At 28.6% G+C, this 22,284-nt stretch overlaps 2 protein-coding genes across 6 annotated transcripts; both read left to right on the plus strand.

The window, feature by feature from the left end:
- The first annotated feature begins 9,019 nt into the window (after positions 1–9,019).
- LOC107923752 (protein BPS1, chloroplastic) lies at positions 9,020–11,474 on the plus strand. 3 transcript variants are annotated; one of them, XM_016853920.2, is made up of 3 exons: positions 9,020–9,197; positions 9,404–9,469; positions 10,188–11,474. In XM_016853920.2, the coding sequence occupies exon 3, from the start codon at positions 10,201–10,203 to the stop codon at positions 11,257–11,259; it is 1,059 nt and encodes a 352-aa protein (XP_016709409.1). In that variant the 5' UTR covers positions 9,020–9,197; positions 9,404–9,469; positions 10,188–10,200; the 3' UTR covers positions 11,260–11,474. The 3 variants fall into 3 exon arrangements, with proteins under 3 accessions (XP_016709409.1, XP_016709415.1, XP_016709420.1); XM_016853926.2 differs by having other exon boundaries at positions 9,023–9,197; positions 9,395–9,469; XM_016853931.2 differs by lacking the exon at positions 9,404–9,469 and having other exon boundaries at positions 9,023–9,197.
- A 15-nt stretch (positions 11,475–11,489) lies between these two features.
- On the plus strand, positions 11,490–16,665 carry LOC107923741 (mitogen-activated protein kinase 4-like). Of its 3 annotated transcripts, none has more exons than XM_041082342.1 (7): positions 11,490–11,786; positions 13,477–13,706; positions 14,620–14,749; positions 15,108–15,245; positions 15,359–15,691; positions 15,941–16,124; positions 16,285–16,665. In XM_041082342.1, the coding sequence occupies exons 2-7, from the start codon at positions 13,540–13,542 to the stop codon at positions 16,455–16,457; spliced, it is 1,125 nt and encodes a 374-aa protein (XP_040938276.1). In that variant the 5' UTR covers positions 11,490–11,786; positions 13,477–13,539; the 3' UTR covers positions 16,458–16,665.
- The last annotated feature ends 5,619 nt before the right edge of the window (positions 16,666–22,284 follow it).

Here is a 22,284-nt window from a genome sequence, read left to right on the forward strand (position 1 = left end):
TAATTTGTTCATCTTTTGAGTAGTGAGCGCAAAATGCAATCTAACTCCTAATACATGGTACTATTTTAATACAAAAATTTTTGTCTTCCGCCACCATTTGGTTTTATCTCGATCCCCTATCACTTAATTCGTGGTTTCACTCCTGTAAATAGTTCAACGTCCCTTTAAGTTAATCTTCAGATTATATTTTATATAAGAAAAAAATAACACTGAAAGATATTATTTAAAATTATGATACGACTAAATTTCAAATTCAATCAAAATGGAATATAACTACCAAAAAAAAAAGGAAAAAGAATCATGATTCTTATATGCGAAGATTGTCACTTATAATTCTATCTTTTAAGAAATGAAAACAATGAGGAGACCAATCTTTTTTTATTGGGAAAAGTAAAGTAACAAAGATAACATAGCGTGTTAAAGTTTCCAAATCTATGTGTAACCAATCACAATTAATATAGCAACTTATCAAAAACAACCGTACTCCACCTTTTAGGTTTGATTGTTTATGAAGCAATTTAAAAAGTGTTTTTGGAGTTAAGGATGGAAATCAAAGGCTTTTTTATTAAACTAACTTAAAAAAATAAATAAATTATCAAAATAACTTGTTTTTTTAATTAAATACAAAAATAATCCGTTTTTTACAGTAAAAAGTGGTGGAGCCATATGATATGGCGCCACCACAGTGCCACGTCAGTAAGGGGTGTTAAAAAATTATTTTTTGATAGAGTCATGTTGAATTGCGCCACTAATATAAAATACCAGAAAAATATTTAAAGTTCTGGAAAAATGAGAGATTTAAAAAATTTTTACCATTTTTGGGTGGAACCATTCTAAATGGCGCCACCACTTTTCTTGCCTTCTGACATCTTTTTATTTTTTTCTCTTATTTTCATATTTCTTTTGTTTTTTTTCTTTTATTTTCATATTTCTTTTTTTTACTTTTTTATTTTGTTCCTTAATAAATTTTATCTTTTTATTTTTTTTTACTTTTTTGATTTTTTTCTTATTTCATTTTGTTTATTTTGTTTTATTTTTTATTATTAACTTTAAAAAATTTATAATGTATATTTAAAATGTTTTATAATACTTTTTTAAAATTTTAATTATTATTTTTAAAAATATTTTTTAACTTTAGATATATATTTGTGAAATTAATTTTTTATATATTTTAAAAATATATTTTTCAAATTAATTTTTTAAAATTTTAAATATTAATTTTTAAATATTAACCATATTTTTAATAATATAAAATCATTTAACCTTTTAAAATTTGTAAATACAATTTCTTTAATTTCTTTTTAAAATTTTTTAACTTTTTTTTAATTTTTGAAAAGTTTGGGGGACCTTAATAATAATTTTTCATTTCCGGTGGAGCCATTTCAAATGGCGCCACCAGTTTCTGTCACCCTTATTTTTTTTTACTTTTTTATTAAATTTTGTCTTTTTCTTAATTTATTTTCTTTTTTAAGTTTTATATTATTTTCTTATTTTATTTTATTTATTTAATTTATATTATTAATTTTAAAAAATTGTAATTTATATTATTAATTTTTACAATTTTTTTTAAATTTTAATTATTATTTTTAAAATTATTTTTTAACTTTAGATATATATTTGTGAAATTATTTTTTTATAAATTTTAAATATATATTTTTAAATTAATTTTGAAATTATTAGTTTTATAATATTTGAAATGTATGTTTAATATTTTATTAATTTTGCATACAATTTTTTAAATTTTATTTTTAAATTCTTTTTTTAACATTAGATATATATATTTAAGTTTTAAAGTTTAAATTAAAATGTATATATATTTATTATAACTAGTCACATCATGTTAGTGATGTGACTATTAATAAATTTAAATATTAATATAAATATTAAAAAATTAAATATTTTTTTTAAATATTAAATATTTTTTTCTTTTTTTATTGTTTTGTTTTTTTATGTTTAATTATTATTATTAACTTTAAAAAATTTGAAATATTTTATTAATATATATATATTTGTAAATTTTAGATATGTATTTTGAGATTATTTTTTAAAATTTTAAATACAATTTTTAAATACATTTAAAAAATCATAATTTTTTAATAATATAAGAAATCATAATTTTATTTTGTTTATTTATTTTATTATTAATTTTAAAAATTTTGTAATGTATATTTAAAATGTTTTATAATATATTTTTTACAATTTTAAATATTATTTTTAAATTCTTTTTTTAACTTTAGATATATATTTAAATTTTAAAGTATAAATTAAAATATATATATATTTATTATGACTAATCACATCATGTCAATGATGTGACTATTAATAAATTTAAATATAAATATAAATATTAGAAAAATATATAAAATATATATTTTTTCTTTTTATTGTTTTTTTTTTTAAATTGTTATATATATGGGTGGGGCTTGGTCCGCCCTTGTATAGATGAAGAGGTTGAACAAAAAGGTAACGTGGAGCAAATACGTTAAACTTTTATTTTTTTGTTTTTATATTTTATAGTTAATGTAATATAAAAAATAATTGTATTGTATTTTTGTTTTTTTATATTATACAGATTTTAAGATGTCTTCTGGAGCAAATACGGATCACACTTCATCGATGATTGACGAAACAGTAAATTTTATTATAAATTAAATAAAAAATCGGTTTAGTTTCCCATTTTTTTGCTAATCACTACTCTGCTGAACATGTTTTGACTGCTTTAAAATATTTATCCCTAATTAGTTGTTATTTAGCTTCTGTTGAACATTTTAGATTATTAATTTGATTATACTTTGTAATACTTTATTTTTGTTATAATTGATTTAGATATACATTATTTGTAATTGTATTTGTATACTTTAAAAAAAAAGTTTAGTATCACTCACCTCCAAACATCAAATTTAATCACACAAATTATAATAGAATAGATATATTATAAAATAAATTAGGATATTTTCATTTTTTTTAAATAACTACCCCTTAAAATCGACTTACTTAAAATTTTACTCTATTTTTACTAATTTCATACTTAATTTATTAGACGGTATCTAGGGATTAATACGGAAAACTATTACTTAACGAGCTCGATTTATGAAAAATTTCTTTTAATTTTAATATATATATTATTAAAACAATAATAATAAAAGTGAATATATTTGATTATTTACTAGTTAATTTATAAATAACTAGAAAACATAAGTATTTGTTTAAAAATTACTTTATGTTTTTAAAATTTATCATATAAAAAAATATTAGTATTCCTTGAAAAACAATTTTTTGCTATTACTCACTTTAAAATTTGAATAAGATATCATAAAATTTTAAAATTAGAAATATATACGTATTGTAGCCATTGGTGTCAAATTGAACTTGCTTGAACCAATCATCCTCTCTTCGGTTGCTTTCTGGTTTGGACTTATTTTTTACACTCGTGGAGTTTGAGTTGCTGCTCAATGAATTTCTTTTTCTTGTAATTTTACTAGTCCCTAGTTTATATTCTTGGTATAGTATAAGTGTGATGTTTTTGTTTTCTCAACCTTTTCAAATTTACGATTGAATATATTTTTTTATGATTAAATTATATAGATAATGGATTTATCGTATTTTTTTAAAAAATTTACCATTCAGGATGGTTATCGGGTTTTGAGGTTGCGGTGTCATTTTCCCAAGTACGATCCGGACGAGCGGATCATGCCATACTTACGGTTGGCCAGATTTGGGGACGTCGCATTGATCCGGAGGTTTGACTTGAGGCCAAACTTACTATCCGCCTTGGTTGAGCGGTGGTGTACGGAGACCCACACCTTCATTATGCCGTGCGGGGAGTGCACTATCACATTAGAAGACGTCGCTATACAACTTGGGTTACGAGTTGACGTCGCTATGCAACTTATTTTAATAATAAGGGTGGCAGAAACTGGTGGCGCCATTTGAAATGGCTCCACTAGAAATGAAAAATTATTATTAAGGTCCCCCAAACTTTTCAAAAATTAAAAAAAAGTTAAAAAATTTAAAAAGAAATTAAAGAAATTGTATTTACAAATTTTAAAAGTTTAAATGATTTTATATTATTAAAAATATGGTTAATATTTGAAATTTTAAAAATTAATTTGAAAAATACATTTTTAAAATATATAAAAAATTAATTTCACAAATATATATCTAAAGTTAAAAAATATTTTTAAAAATAATAATTAAAATTTTAAAAAAGTATTATAAAACATTTTAAATATACATTACAAATTTTTTAAAGTTAATAATAAAAATAAAACAAAATAAACAAAATGAAATAAGAAAAAAAATCAAAAAAGTAAAAAAAAAAAAAGACAATTTATTAAGGAACAAAATAAAAAAGTAAAAAAAAGAAATATGAAAAGAAAAGAAAAAAAACAAAAAAAATATGAAAATAAAAGAAAAAGAAAACAAAAAGGTGTCAGGCAGAAAAGTGGTGGCGCCATTTAGAATGGCTCCACAACTTTTTACTGTAGAAAACGGGTTATTTTTGTATTAATTAAAAAGATGAGTTATTTTAATAATTAATTTATTTTTTTTGAGTTAATTTAATAAAAAAGCCTGAAAATCAACTATAGAGGGTCCCATTTTAATTATTATTTTAAGTTACTTTTACTTTTTGGATCATTTCTTTAAAGAATCCACTTTTATAGAAAATGGGCTGAAGAAGCCCAACAAAAATATAGTAGTTCAAAGGTCAAACTTAATACAAAAATCTTAGTTTAGTTAGTATTAGTATTGTTATAAGAGAACGTGTATTTAAGTGTATTTAATACGTTTTATTCTCCTATTTTGAGTTCAAGAGGAACTATAAATAATTCTAGGCATTTTATTCTCCTATTTTATAATTCAAAATTTGAAACAAGTCATTTTGTATCAATACCATTATTTAAATATCGAAACCCATTCCCAATGATCAATACTTTATACTGGTATATATGCAAAATTAGCATTTTATCGTTTTAAAATATTGTTCATTTGATTAAATATTGATATCTTATCCAAGGTATCGATACTTAATGTCAAAAATGTCAAAATTATCACATTTTAGTACTTATTCATACTCAAATCAAATGATACCTAAAATGGTGCCTTAAACACCATTATAACCTGCACAAAACCATTTATAACACAATACATATAATCATCAAAATGTCATTATCTTAAATGTTCATATTCGCTATAATTCAAACATATTTGACATCACAATTCATTTGACACTCCTAAATACATGTCATATATAACCAAATTCAAATGATTAAAAATCTACTAAAATAGGAGATGGATAGTATAAGCTCCTTAAAGATTCAATTGACACAATTCAAAAGACCAAAATCTACAGGAAAAGAAAAGAATGAGTAAACATTATAAAATGCTTAGTAAACTTATATGTAAAAAAAATAACTTACCTCAAATAACAAGTACATATGAAAAATTAACACGAATAATAAATTTTACCCAAGTCATCAAAGCACAATATAACAAGGTGAGTTATATTCATATTCAAACTAACCCCAACTCATTTATTCAAAATTGACAATAGACTAGGATATCTTGAGCATTTACACAATTCATCTCATTTTCATTTCACCTTTCATATTACTGTATTACCCGATGAAACCCAATAAACAACTCAATAACATAAGCATTAATTTCATCAGAGGCTCATTTGAGTTGAGCATACAATCGTGTCTAGTTACTCGTACAGGCTAAACTTTTATATTGGGACATCAAATAGTTTGGCTAGAGCTATAAATACATGTAAGATTACCAGTCCAAGGCTAAACCTTTAAAACGACAATAGATTACCAATCTAGGCTAAATCTGTGTCACATGTATTTTCGAGTTCGCAACAAATGCTGGAGCTTGGTATAATCGAAAATCAACCTATAATTGTGAGTAAGATACATTTATGAGATTTCATCAGGGTAGTTTTCGTTGTACAAGTTCATATTTATCCGTTTTCAAATTAAATCCAAATCTCACCCATTTTGTACTAAATTGCAAGCAAATCAAAGTTCATTAAAATTATATATATTCACATTATAACATACATAAGGTGCAAAATATAAATATACCATATGACCTTACTTGACAAAATCAACAGTCTAATTGTACTACAGAAGCTAATCAATAATTTTCCCTTTTCCCGGATTATCCTCGACTTGAGTCAAATCTTGACCCATATAGTAATTAATTTCAAACTATCAATTCCAAACATTCCACAACAACATAATATTATAATATATTAGTTCAATTTCATTTGTCGAATATTTCCTCAACTTTTATATTTTATTCAATTTAGTCCTTAAAACCCAATTTTGTCATAACTTTCAAAATTGAGCTTTGATTTTGACATTGATTTCAATTTCATCTTCTACAGCTCTCTAACACTTATAATTATAGAAATTTCATGCCAAATTCAAACTTATTACATTTTAGTCTCTATGTTCAAATACATATCTAAGCTTATAATTGATCAGTTTAATACTAAAAGCTTCAATATTCAACAATGACAACATTTCAATTCTTCAAATTCTTTAACAGTTTTGAAAATCAACACACAGGATAGCTAAATCAAACTACAACGATCTCAAAAATATAAAATTTACGAAAAGCAGGTCAATTTAAGCTTACCATGCAAGAAAGTAAAACTTGGCCGAATATATGAAGCTTAACAATGGCTTCACTTGTTTTCTTCCCTTCCAAACGGTGGTAAAATGCAAAGTGGAAGATGATGATAATTATTTTTATGTTTTAACACTTTAATTATTAATTTAATCATAATTTTAATATAATTTATTAAAATAAAACTCAACCAACCTCCCACTCATATTAAAAAGTAGTAAATTGCCACTTTAAACCTTAAACAATTTCCTTTTAAGCCTTCCATCAATAAAAATTTATACCGATTAATTTTTTCAATTTTATAAATTAATCCTTGTACCTCAATCACTAACTATTTAATAAAATTATTGGACCGAAATTCTATATAACTCTATAATAGACTCATAAATATTAATAAATAATATTTATTGACTCAAATTTAGAAAATCGAATTCTGAAATTACTGTTTTTGATACCACTGAAAATAGACTATTGATGAAAACCATTGAATACAAACATGATCCTTATCAGTCTCTCATTGTCAGCCTAAAGTTGGGCAACAAAATGAGGGAGAGGTCTTGAGGTTGTTATGCCTAATGCATAAGACAAGCAAAAGGAAATAAAATGGTTAGCTAGCAGGTAGGGGTGAGCGGCTCCGATCCATAAGGCGTGCGGTTGCTCACAAAGAAGCTTACATTGCTTCAATTTCACCAATCCATGTCTACATCACCAAAAAAGGGAAAAAGATTCTCAAAATATGGAACTAATAAAAGGCTTAATTTAACAGGAGGTCCTTAAATTATGTCTTTTGTTTAAATTAGGTACTTAATTTTTTTTGTGAACCGGGTACATAAATTATAATTCCATAATCAATGTTGGTCCCTATTGTTACTCTATGTAAGAAAAACTCATAGTAAATTAAAGTGTATACATGAACTTTAATTTGGTGCAATTGTGCACGTGAAATTTTAATTGTGGTTCAAATGTATATTTGAAACTTTAAATTTGATTTAATCATACACATTTAAAGAAATAAATACATCAATTTATTTTTATATTGGATAAATATAATTATTTATGTATGCAATATATAAACATAAAACGACGTTATATTAATAATTATGTTAATAATTTACAAGAATTGAATTAAATTAAAATTCATGTATATAATTACACATAAAACCATAGTTGATATATAATTTTAATTTTTATCCCTAAATAAATATTTGAGAGATGAGAGGGAGAAGATGGAAAAAGGGAGGGGGATATTTTTTATTTTATTCAATATTAATATAATTATTTTTATTATTTTTTATTTAATTAAATTTTAATGATGTGACATTTCTTGATTGACGGTAATAAAGTTTTTTTTAACCGATACAATGATAGATGGCAACATTAGCTACGGAAATAAAATTTAGATACTTCTTTCAACTAAATTTTTTTAAAAATATCTAACTTAAACAAATGGTATAATTTAATGGCTTCCGATTTAGTTAAACCTTAAAAAAAGAAAGCAAAATTTAAAATACCAATTTAGAAGAAACCAAATGGGAAATCCATTAAAATAAAATTGTTAAAAAAATAAAATAATTATCCTACAATTATTAAAATAAAATTATTTATATCCATATAATCACAAATACTTTGGAACATGAAACATGCAGCTGGCAAGTAGCTGGCAGCTCATTTATGACCGTTGGATTTGCGCCAAATCATGATTGATTTTTTGTGCTAAATTATTAAGGGTAAACTACACCCAAGGTCACTAAACTATTAGTAAATTTACGTTTTAGTCACTCAACTTCAAAAATTTATAAATTAGTTAGTAAACTATTTGACAGTTTTCATTTAATTCGCCAAACTATTCAAGAGATTTTATTTAAGTAACTAGACTGTTAAGTTTTTTTAATAAAAAATCTGATCAACAAGCTCCAACGACTATTCGACAATCGGTGTGGTGGATTAATACCCATCTATGAGTAGAACAACATACCTTAGATCTAAATTAATTTGGTAGTTAGTGCTAAATATCGAAGAAGAAAAGCTGAAGTGTAAAAGAGAAGGATAATGAAAGCTTTTGATTGTTACAAATCGTGCAAAAAGGAAAGACCATACAACAATAATTTTAACAATTCAGTGGCTTAAATAAAATTTTTTGAATAATTTAGTGATAATTTCGTAAGTTTTTAAAGTTAAATGATTGAAACTTAAACTTACTAATAGTTTAGTGATCTAAGATGTAGTTTACCCAAATATTAAATAGTCAAGTAAACGCCTTTTTCTTTAAGTAGGGCTGACGTCTGGTTGGCCCATTGAAAAATAATTCCCAGCCGACGGCCCTTTAGTAATTATCAACAATTTACCTTAAAAACCCAAAATTCTTCTATCCAATCAATGTCCTCCACGTAAACATTCTGTGACTGACATTCCGTAACAGGCAGTGATTAAATCAAACACTCCCTCGTCTTCAACTACTCCACAAAGAGGAAAATTCAACGAAGCTGAAAAATAATACACAAAGTCATTTTGAAGCTTTCGTTTGAAAATTCCCAATTGCTTTACCAGTACAAAGTCCGGTACAATTTTCTATTTTTCTTTATGTTTTAATTTTTAATTTTGTTTTAAATTCGCCGATCTTCGTGCGATTCTGAAGAAATTTCGTTGTTTTAAAAAAAAATAAATTTTGCTTTTTTAGATGAAGTTTATTTGTTGTTGAAATGTTTTTTAGGTTATAATTTGTTTTTTTATATTTTTTTGTTATTAATTAACAAAGTTTTAACAGATCTGTGGAGAATTTTTGTTTCTGCTTGGTTTAATCAGTCGTTTGGTTTAAGGATATAAACTTTAGGTAAGTTTTCTTGGTTTTTTGGTTTGACTTTATCTTTTTGCTTCAGGTTTATGAGATCTGCTCTAGCTTTCGTGATATCTGACTTTTGAATTTCGATTTTTAAGGATTTATTTTTAGAGATTTGATTTTCAGGGTTTCCTTGAAATTTTTGGTTTGGAATTATTTTATTCTGTATAGAAATGACTTGGCTGTTTCTCTGTATGAAGTTTTTCCTCATGTTCATGGAGGAAATCAATCAAATCATGTAGAAGTAGAATTAGGCCTAGCTAGGATGGATAACCTGAGAGAAAATAAGGCAACTAAGGAGATCTCGATGTATTTGTTATGATTTATTGTTACACCATATCTTTTGCATTTTTTTATGATTTTGATGTTGAATATATGGTCTTGACTGCCATCAATAATTTGGTTGAATCTACAAAATTCAGTACTGATTTGATGCTTATCAGGTATGATGTGGTTAGATCTGTTCGGTATGGTATTGGACATGGTTTCAAGTTAATTTCTCTTTATTCTTGGATGGTTGAACTAATGGTCTAATTGTTATTAGTGAGATGATGTCAGTTTCAAGCTTTGCCCTTGCTTGCATAGTATAAAGATGAAACTTATGGAAACTTCAGGGTGTTCGATGTCTGTTATAAACATGGAATTATTGACTTGATTTGGTTTATCAAGTATTATTTCATTTTGATGATTGACTTTGTTCTTGATCTTGCAGTAAATACATCAAAATGAGCCGTCCTCAAGAACCACAACGCTCTTTCTTCCATTTTGGAAATCCTTTCCGTTCACCAAAGGGTTCTCATTTGCCTCCAGGACTTCTTTCTTTATTGGATAAGTTTGAGAAAACCTTGTCAGAGAGGCTGCAGAAACTTGTGCCTAAAGACAAGAGTGACATCCTTAGCTTGTCATGGATGAAACTAGCAATGGAATCACTTTCCGAGATTCACCGTGACATAAAAGACCTGATAACTGAGCTTGAGATCCCTGTGACTGATTGGGATGAGAAATGGATAGATGTGTATCTGGACATCAGTGTAAAGTTGCTTGATATTACTATTGCTTTTACCTCTGAACTTACAAGGCTCAACCAAGGCCATCTCTTACTTCAGTGTGTCTTGCATAAGTTGGAATCCAACTCCCCAGATCAGTTCCTGCGGGCTTGTTCCTCACTTCATAGCTGGAGAGAGCAAATTCGCTCAAAAAATCCCAGAGTTGAAACATGTCGTCCTGTACTGGACAACCTTGTGGAATCATTGGACTTGCCGAAGGTAAGGAACTCTGCTAAGGGGAAGGTTCTGATGCATGCAATGGACGGAGCTAAGGTGGCGACCACATATATCTGTAGTGTCTTTGCCGCAGCTTTCTCTAGTTCTACTGATAATTTGTTAGATTTGAATTCGACTGTTCCTGCTACACTGCCATGGGCACAAGTTTTCTATAATGTTCAAACAACTGTGAGTACGGAAATTAAAAATATATTTTCTCGTGGAGAATTTACGGTTCTTAGAGAACTTCTTGCTGTTGATAATTGGGCCAATAAATTGTATCCTTTGCTTCAAGACGGGTTCAGTCCTGCTCAAGAGGAATCGTTCAAGCATTCCGTTTCTGAATTGAGGAAGACAGCAGAGGAGCTATCGCAAGGGCTGGATAATCTTTCAAAGGTAGTAGATGACTTTTTCAAAATAGTTTTGTCTGGGCGTGATGCTTTGCTTTGTAATCTAAGAGCAGGTTGTGCTTCCCCAAATTCAGTTCTGGGAAGAAACACAGACGAGCAAATTGTGAGGTGAATTATGAATGAAGTAAAGCTAAACTCTTCTGTATACAGATGGTTTAGGTATGAGACCTGCTGTTTTCTAACTAGGGATATACAACCTTGTTTGGGTAATGAAAGTATTTATTGTGTGAGTTGTAAGGTGTGTTATACTATAGTACTTGTTTGTACATGTATTTGGACCAACCTATGTCAAATGCTATATAAAAAGGGCTTATATTTGTTTGCAAATGCTTGCTTCTTATTGTTATCAATCACCATTTTCCTAGGATATCACTTATTCATTTTTCACATATATAACATGTTTTCTGAAGTAAAACATTAAGTAGATGATATGGTCGGATAGAAGCTACGAAAATCTCTAGCTGTGTATTTCTGGGTTTTTTTAATTAATATATGCATTATTTTTCTTTCAGCGGGATATTATTCTATTTCTTTTTCCTCAGAGTCATTCTCAAGGATGATATCTTCATTTGACAGCACAGCAAGCTTAGCTCTGACCATTTTCATGATCCCTGGCTTGAGTGCTGAGAAGATCCTCAGGTTGTATCTATTATGGTAATATGAAGAGATAAAAGTAACATTTAGTCCTTGAACCTGGTAGCATTTTTCAGTTTTGGTCCATGTGATGACTCACCTAAAAATTATCACAGGGATCGAAATTGAGAAAAGTTGTCAAGTTTCAAGTCTAATATGAAACTGGGAAGATAGTATGAATTGCATGTTTAATCTATTGGATAGTATTGTTGCAGATGCAGCGGCTGGTGGTACTATATATACTATTCTTTGATAGAATGGTTCATGGGACTGACCACCGCCCGAGAGCCTGGTGGCTTGTGCAGATTGGCACTTGACCATGGCTTGCTTACTTTTGGTTGAAGGACTTGGAGCCATATTAAATGGCTCTTATTGGCCGAAAGAAAGCAAAAGCTTTAATGGCTTTTGGGGTTATGGCTATGGATTTAGGAGTTATGATTGGGCCAAATGCTGGATCTGGTAGACTTTAATGTAAGGGGTACAGTGTGGTTGGAATCGGACTAAACCGGTTTTTAAGTTAATATCAATAGGTGGTTGAGTTGATTTATAATTTTTCAATATATATATTTTTATAAATTTTAAATAATTTATATAATTATTGTTGAATAAATATTTAAATAAATAGAAATAGAAATTAGTGATTTAATTTTTGATACATTAAATGTTGGTTTTAGTTTATCTGATATAACATCATCTGCTATCTGCTTATCCCTGGAAATGCGATGGTGGAATTATGATGCATATAATTTTATGCAACAATCATTAAAATTAAATAAAAAAAAAGAAGCTAAATAAGTTTTAAAATTTCCTAATGGTTCAGAATCATCTTATTCACTAATAGTATGTAGAAATAAGTTAATTTAGTTTTAAATTATTTTTGATGAATTGTTCTCATTTAATTCTATACTGATTATATTAATTGATATAATATAAAAATTTTGATGTTAAATCATTGCCTCAGTATCAACTTATGCATATAAACTCATATTTCTTAATATAAAACTTGTAATATTGTGTTTAACTTTTTTTTTTATATTTAAAGTAAAATATAATAATTTAATTAAATTATTCGACCTAAAATTATTAATACTCGAACATTCTACCAAATATAAATTCATTATGAATTTGCTTATATATTATTATTATCACTATTATTTGGTAGACTTTACCAAGTAGTTTAATATAGAATTAAATATGTAAACCTGGATTCAAAAGAGTTAATACAAAATAAAATTATTAAAATAAATAAATTTTTATTTTTATTTTTTTAAAAATTAATAAAATAATAAAAATATATTTTAAATATATAGTACAATTTCATTAGAGAAAATTTCCAACATAACTTCATTGCTCTAAACTTTGTATGAAGACGAGAATAACTTCGAGTGTGACGAGCTTTGGACAAAAATCTTATCTTTTCACTGCGATTAACACAATGCAGAATAGAATCCAAATTTTATTATTGGGGCATTTAATCTTTAGCACCTTTAAGAATAATCCAATGAAAAAGAAAAAACCATCAAAATCAAATAACACAGAAAGAAAAAAAAACTGTATCAGAAAGTTGAAATCTTCACGAGAAAAGCTCTTTTTTTTCCAGTTCAAAAGGTTCCCACTCATGACTTTTATCGTCTTTGCAATAAATTTGAAAATTAATAGTAAACCCAAGACGAAATTTTCTCTCTGAATTTTGCAGGAATTTTTTTTTGGGTGGTTGGAGTTTGGGTCCGGGTTGAACTAAAATTCGGATCAAGAAAGCATGTCAATAGAATCAAGGTCTGGGTCAGCTGATCATGGTATCAAAGGAGTAGCAACTCATGGTGGAGGCTATATTAAGTACAATGTTTATGGTAGCCTTTTTGAAGTTTCCAGAAAATATGTTCCTCCTATTCGCCCCGTCGGTCGTGGCGCTAATGGTATTGTCTGGTAAGAAATTAAAAAAGGGGTTAATTTTGCTATTTTGATTGAGTTTTTGTTTATTTCATGATCTGGGTTTTTCTTTTGTCTTGAGGTTGCATATGATAATGTTGATTTTCTGTGTTTTTTTTATATACTTCTTGATTTTATTAAGTTATTTTTAGATTGATTGAACTTTGCTGTTGGATTTTGGATTCTTTTGAGAGGGGTTTCGAAGTGTCTGTCATCCGGAGCTAATGGATCCTATAATGAGTCGGTATCATTTCTGAGTCTTCAGACACTAGAGAACCCGAATGCTTGAAAAAATCAAGTGACACAGGTTCACAAAATAAGAGTGCCTTACTAGGTCGGACTGTGCGTGGTGCACAAAGCTTGACCAAATGGTATCACTCCTCCCTTCTAGTGACCTATATCCTATAGCTTAGGTTCAAACCTTCCTTTGGGAGGTGACCATATGCCATGTACAGTTCGACCTAGCAGCAAGGCACTCTGGCTCTCTAAATCCACGCTCTAGACGATCTCTTCAAGCACTTAGGCTTTCCGCAGGATCACGAGACAAACTTTCGACTCAACCCGAGAACAAGACTGGCCTATTGAGGTGTCCAATGGCTTTGGACGGACGACACTTTGAAGACTTATTTGGAAGGAGTCGGCTTTCCCTCGGCAAGCTTATTTCATGGTGAATTAATTTAATGAATTGACTGACCTTAGCCTTTGGTTACTTTCATGTAGTGTTGAGAGTGCGTGACCCTTTGACTGGCTTTCATCAGCATTTTTAGCTGTATTTTTGCAGTGTGTTACCCTTCTAAATGAAAAATGAATCTAAAGCTCAAGTTTTGGCTGTATTAAGGCTTGCTGTCTTTATGTTATTAATAATATGAAGCTAAGATGCCATTGTTGCTCCTCTGTTTGTTCTTTTTAGTGCCGCCGTGAATTCAGAGACACGAGAGGAGGTTGCTATCAAGAAAATCAGCAATGCATTCGACAACAGGATCGATGCCAAGAGGACATTGCGAGAAATCAAGCTTCTTCGTCACATGGATCATGAGAATGTAAGTGTACTTTTAGCTCTATAATTTCACATGCTTCACCTATTCGATGGATGTTTCGAAAATGTCGTTTAAGTCAACAAAACCGTAATCCTTATGCTTCTTGCATGCTACGAGGGGTCAGCTTCCATAGGAAGATATTCGATTTTTGTAAGATAGTTTTAACTATTAAACAAGGACTAAGCTTCTAATATTATGCATGATCTAAATGTTCATATCAGAAACTTTTTCCTATCGTATTTATTGATGCGCCAATGGAGGAACAGGTTTATGATAGTTTCCTACTCCTAGGCTCGACCAAAGTGGTTAATCTCCGATTGTGGAATTTATAGTTGAAATGGTTGGTCCTTTTCTTCTTCAGGTGATCGCCATTAAAGACATCATCCGGCCTCCATTAAAGGAGAACTTTAATGATGTCTACATTGTTTATGAACTTATGGACACTGATCTTCATCAAATCATACGATCTAGCCAGTCGTTGACGGATGATCATTGTCGGGTTGGTACCAATATTCATACTGTTTATTGTGTTATTTAGATAGAAACATTATTTGATTCTGTAGGCAAATTAGAAGCCGGACGATTGTTGATTATGCATTGTTAGTTTTGCAGTACTTCTTATATCAGGTTTTACGAGGGCTGAAATACGTACATTCAGCAAATGTTTTGCACCGTGATTTAAAACCGAGTAACTTGCTTCTGAATGCGAATTGTGACCTTAAAATCGGAGATTTCGGACTTGCGAGGACAACATCTGAAACTGATTTTATGACAGAATATGTAGTTACTCGTTGGTACCGGGCACCAGAACTGCTTCTGAATTGTTCTGAATACACTGCCGCAATCGATATTTGGTCGGTGGGTTGCATTCTCGGTGAAACCATAACTAGACAACCCCTCTTCCCCGGCAAAGACTATGTGCATCAGTTGAGGCTTATCACAGAGGTATGTTATCTACAATCTCCCGAGAAACTACCTGAAAGCTCTTCGGATGGTCTGTTACTGGTGGCCCCTTTATTATAAGGTTCTTAGTTTGATTTTGCTTTGTATGCAAAATGCATTATCTCGGATCCGTTTAGCTTAATTCTGTAAAATCAACATTGACTCTACCTTCCTGCGTGATCGTTATTTGCTTGCTCTTTTCTAGTGCTGTTTTTTCTGACACTATGTAGTTTCCTTTTCCTTGGAATATAGCTTATAGGTTCACCCGATGATTCAAGTCTTGGTTTCCTTCGAAGCGAGAACGCTAGAAGATATGTTAGACAGCTTCCGCAATATCCAAAGCAAAATTTCTCTACTAGATTTCCTAACAGCTCGTCTGGTGCTGTTGATTTGCTCGAGAAGATGCTTGTCTTTGATCCCCATAGGCGCATTACGGGTACTATAAATTGCTTATTTCTCTATGCTACTTCAAAATAGCACTGTTCCAAGTTTCTTTCAAGCAAAAGTTCCGATCCCATGCTTAGTTCGGAACAAGCATCGGAATCGAACCAAATCATCCCTTATCCTCCTTTTGCTAACATCCTTTTTCGTTGCAGTTGAAGAGGCTCTATGCCACCCGTACTTGGCACCTTTCTATGACATCAACGAAGAGCCCATTTGCCCGAGGCCGTTCAATTTTGATTTTGAGCAACCGTCGTTTACCGAAGAAAACATCAAGGAGCTCATCTATACAGAATCTGCAAAGTTCAATACAGAACCAATTCATTGAGACTTTTGTGTGTTTGTATATGCCATTTAAGGGTAAAACTACAATGGAGCTTTTATACTACGAGTCAAGTTATATTTTGTTTTTTTTACTAAAAAAAACAAATTAATCTCTGTATATTAAATTAAAGAGCAAACAGGTCCTTTCTATTATAATTTTTATCAATTTTTATTGTTAAAAACTGATATAGATGACAATAATTAGACAGTTACATTTGACGTGTCATGTGTAATTTATATTAACATATAGAGACTAGTTTTTAACAGTAAAAATGGATGATTTATTTAATAGAATGATCAATTTATTCTTTGATCTAACGTTTAAAGATTAATTTACTCATTTTTTAGTATGAGACAAAATATAATCTGACTTTTAGTGCAATAACTTCTACAATACTTTTACTATGATTTAAGTGTACTTAGTGAATGTTTTTTTTTTTTAATTCAATGCTTGGTGACTTTTATAACATCCTCAAAACTCCCGTGGTTGTAAATAATATGAGATAAAATCTTATCGAAATAAGATATCAGATCAAAGAAAATGAAAGTTGTAATATATCAAAAGAGAGTTAAATCAAGAAGCATGATATAATTTATTAAGAAAGGGACTAAATTGTAAATATGCAAAAAGTTCTATGGCACAAGTATAAATGTAACATCTCTAAAATTGATATATAATAAAAGTGGTAATAAATTGAATAATGTCTAATTAATTTTTCGGTAATATGAGAAAATGATATAAATATGATAAAAGAGAATATTGAGGATAATAATAATAATAATGATGATGATGATGATGATGATGATAATGATAATTAAGAAGTAGGTTTTAGTATATTGATTTAAAGTAAAGGCTAAATCGTAAATATGTGAAAAGTTTTTGGCTCAAGTGTAAATATTCAAATTTTAGGGGATCGAAGTGTAAAAACGAGAAAGTTGAAGGACTAAAAGTGAAAATAATCTAATTTAATAAGATATGGAATTGGCATGTAGGGACCAAATTGAATAGGTAGAGAATTGTGAGGGACTAAATCGTAATTTACCAAATTAAGTGATGATTCAAGGATGGAATTTTGAAAGATTATGAAGGGCAAAGTGGTCAATTAGCAAGAGAGAGAATTTTAGAATGTAATGATATGTTTATGATATTTTGGTGATTTTTTAATTAATTAATTAGTTAAATATTGTTTTATTAATATTTTAATTAGATATTTATTATTATTTTATTTAGAAAATGATAGTATAAAAAGAAAGGAAGGATAAAGGAAATTTATCATCCTTCCAACATGAGTGAAAGGGTGAGAAAAAAAGTTTTTTTTCTTTACAATTTAGTCCTTTGCCGTGAAAACTTACCTTTTTACCTAAAATTATTGAAAATTTCCTTAAATATTAAAGAGAGAAGATGAAGTAGAGATTCTAGAGAATATGTTCATCAATTTAGAAGTAAGAAAATAGAAGATGAAGGTGGAGAAAATGAAAAGAAAAATGAAGGAAAGTGATAAGGATGAGAAATGCATGGAAATGAAAAAATTCTTGACAAAGAAGGTAACCTACTTGTATTTCAATAGATTGAGTTAAAGATGTTTTGAGTGAGATGTATGAAACATGTATTTAATCTAAATACTAGAAATAGAAAGTATTTGATGAAGAATAGAGACTTAAAACACTAAATTAGTAAGAGAGAATGTGATTTGTGTGGTGAAAAGTACTAAGATTAAGAAATGAATATGTAATCTACACATACACATAAGTGTCTAAATTGTATAGTAATTAAAAGTATGGCAATTATGTTAGATTTGTAAAATAAATCTAAAATAAAACTGAATAAACCAGGATCTATGTCAGATCATTAAGAATAAATCAAGAATAAAACTAAATGCAAAAGCGTACCAGAATCCATGAATTCCTTGAAGCTTTTCTCGATATTGGGGATTTGATCTTCTAAATTAGCAAAAAGAATATTTACTCTCTTTCCTAAGGATGGGATGTTATAAAAGATATATTGTGTGTAATTTGGGGACCATAACCCTAATATTTATAACCTTGGTATATTAGTTCTAATTCCTAATTAGCTCATCATTAATTAGAAATTGATTAGAACTCAATTACTAGTATATCTACACATATTTGACCCATAATTTATTTAATAATTAAACCCAATAAAACTTTAACCAAATTAGATCACTTTTAATTTGGGTTAACCTATCATGATAGTAAATAATAACATGTAATTACCTTTATTATATATGTGATGTCCATATTTTCCAACAATCTCCCACTTGGACCACATATATATACTAATTACTTTATAATTACATTTCATTATATAACCTTATGAGCTCAAAATTTTACTATCATATCCAAAAGGTATTCTAAACAATCTCGTCCATTAATTATGTTAACATAGAACCAAGACGACTTTCGTTACATATATTGTAACTAAATCCATCCATGATCATGTATATTACCACAACCAAATGACATAGATCAAGTATGGATATGTAGCATGGAAATTAAATGCAATATGATCTAAACATGTCTATTTCTAACTGGTCCTCTTAAACCTTAGTGAGATCAAACCTTACCAAAATCAGAGTGTAAATAAACCAAATAAACTTTATTTCTACAGAAAATAAATTTAATATCTGTAAATTGAAATAACTAAAAATTTATCCATAACATAAAAGCGTTTAAAAGTACAAACTCCCACTAAAACCGAATATCCTTAAATGACATTACACCCATATGAGCAGTATGCTATTATAAAACCTTAGGTATAGACCTTAGTAAGCGGATCCGCAATCATGGAGTTTGTCCTAATATGCTTTATAGGCACCTAACCACTCTGAACTTTTACTTTAACAACTAGGAGCTTAAAGTCTATGTGTTTTAACTTTGATGTGCTCCTGTTGCTATTGGAATAAAAGACTGCAACTTGTTTTCATAATTTGCACATTAGTGACAAAATTTTGTATCATATTCCATCAAAATTGGAGTCTGTATACCTGATGATCTCTAACTGATTAAACCTTTGATATGTGAGCATGTAATCTTTGGTTCTCTGAAAATACCTTATAACCCTCTTGGATGCTATCTAATGGTCCAAACCAGGATTGTTTAAAATATCTACCAACATCCCAACAGTGTACATAATATTCCAATGTATACAAACCTGAACATACATTAGACTTCCCACTGCTAAAATGTAAAAAATCTTATGCATTTTGTAATCTCAAAATCATTATTAGGGTATTGCTTAAGACTATACTTATTGTTGACAAGCAGTATGTCATTAACATATAAAACCAAATATAGAACCTTACTCCCACTAAACTTATGGTATATACAATTATCGACAAAATTCATCTCTAAACCGAATGAGATAATCATTTGGTAAAATTTGTAATTCTATTGACGAGAAGTATGCTTAAACTCATAGATGAAGTTCTTTAATTTGCAAATAATTAACTTTGCATCATCAGACACAAAGTTTTCTAGTTGCACCATATAAATGTATGATCAATATTACCATTGAGAAACCATTAACGTAATATTCATCTGATATAGCTTAAGGTCAAAATATTCCACTAAAGTCATTATAACCCTTCCTCTAGTGGACCTTTTTAATGACATTCATTCTTGAGGTTGTTGAGTTTGTTCTTCTAGAACAATTACCTCATCTTGAATAGGGAGTTGTTCAACATTGTCTTATTAAGGTTCTAGATTCACTTCTTAATCAATAACATGTATGAGAACTTAAACATCATCAAAAGTGATAGTAGGAACTGAGTTAGAATTCAATTCCTGCTTAAAAGCAATGTCTCTAACGTTATTTCTCTCTCCAAACTCAACATCCTAAAAGAATGTTACAATTCTCATCTCAAAAATATTCCTAATTGTGGGATCATAAAACTTATAGCCCTTAGATCGCTAAGAATTTCCTTGATCCTTATACTTTATAGACATCAAAGAAGACAGAAGTGATGTCATTTCAACATTATCGTTTTTAGCAAAACGTTTCTCAATTTCGTCAAGGAAACTTTGGCCTAAGTAATCTTTTTAGATTCTTTACCCCTAAGGCTTCTGAAATGTTGTACTTCATGATCATTAGACTCATGCAATTTGAACGATCCCACCTCTCAAAATCCCTTTTAACATAAAGGGTGTTTTCCACAGTGAGAGGTGGAGGTTGTTCTCCCCTTAGTGTAATGTCTATGTTCATACAACCAAATACTTTAAGTAAGTGTCTTTTCCATTCATTGAAATTAATCCCATTAAGCATGAGTAAGAATTTATATTAGCAGATATTGTGGTAATAGAAGATGAATTAACTGAATATAGAACAAAAAACAAATAAGCTCACATCAATATTCATAAGTAAACAATAAATTTATGATAATGGCTAATCCCATCTCAAGATACCAAACATAACATTAATATCAAGTATTTGGACAGTAATATTAACAATAAGCGGTACTCTTGTTGTAGCAATCAAACATTGACAATAAATTATGTCAAACAATGAATTAATCTTTGGACTAACGTATTGTTCATATAAAGTATCTTATAGTTGTCACACATTTATCACCACAGATGTCGTTGAAATTCTGCCAAGTTTTGACTTATTTTTGGGTCAATTAATAAACGCATGAATCACAAAAATATATAATCATCTTGATATTTTAAATAAACTAATCTACACAAAAGAGGTCACTTTGGTGGCATTTTATTTCAACTAATCTGTTTAAAATATTAGACATCCTTAATTAAAACCTAAAGCCAAGATCTAAATTTATTTGTTTCAAAATATTTCTTATCTTTCAATTAAATTTAAAGATAATATTATATATATGTATATATATTTATCCCAAAACAACATACAATGATGTTGGCAAATATAATAATAGTTAAATAAATCATAAACCATAAACAACCTCACATAAGACTTCAAATTTAAACCAAAATAATTTGAAAGGTAAATCTCATCTCAAGATATTAGACACTACATTAATATTTTATTTTTGGACAAAATATTAACTTGTAAGTGATATATTGGTGTAATAGCCCAAATTTCAGCAATGTAGGAAATAGTGGTTCGAGACCACCAAATTTGGGAAATGAACTTGTAAATCATATTATTTAATATTTACGAGCCAAATGTAGCTTTTAAAAGATTTTTGAAATAGTAAACTGTGTTTTATAAAGATTTATTTGGTTAAGAAATTGAGAAAAAAAGGTATTGAGATCTCGGTGTTATAAACCGAGCCATAAATATTTTTATGAATATTTATGGAGTGTCAATAAGGTAGTATTAAAATTTCGTTAGAAAATTTTAACGTTTAGGTAGTCAATTAGATAAAAAGGACTAAATTGAAAAAGTGCAAAACTTGCTAAAGTGATTAAATAGATTAACCATTAAATAAGGAAGGACTAAAAGGGAAAATGGACCATTTTAAAATGGCTGAGGCGGCATAGCGTGAAAAAAATCAAAGATTTTTATGTGAAAAGGACAAAATTGGAATTTTAACAAAAGTTACATGGCCAAAGTTGATTTTAATGATTTCTAGGCCATTTCTTCTTCAACTTTCTGTCAAAAACAGCCATGGAAAAGGGTTTTGAGCTGTTCTTTCATATTTTAGCTTAAAGTGAGTTCAATTCTTTCTTTTTCTTTGAAATTTTATATTTTTGGACTTTTACAATTAGGTCCAACTTGGTATTCTATTAGTTTTTTATTTTGTTGAAAGTTTTGGAAGTTACCATTGATAAGTTCATATGATTTTTGTTATTTTATGATGAAATTTAGATGTTAATGGATGTTTAAAAGTGTTTTA

This window comes from Gossypium hirsutum, chromosome A12 (genome assembly GCF_007990345.1).
Source record: "Gossypium hirsutum isolate 1008001.06 chromosome A12, Gossypium_hirsutum_v2.1, whole genome shotgun sequence".
In the NCBI taxonomy this organism is placed as follows: Eukaryota; Viridiplantae; Streptophyta; class Magnoliopsida; order Malvales; family Malvaceae; genus Gossypium; species Gossypium hirsutum.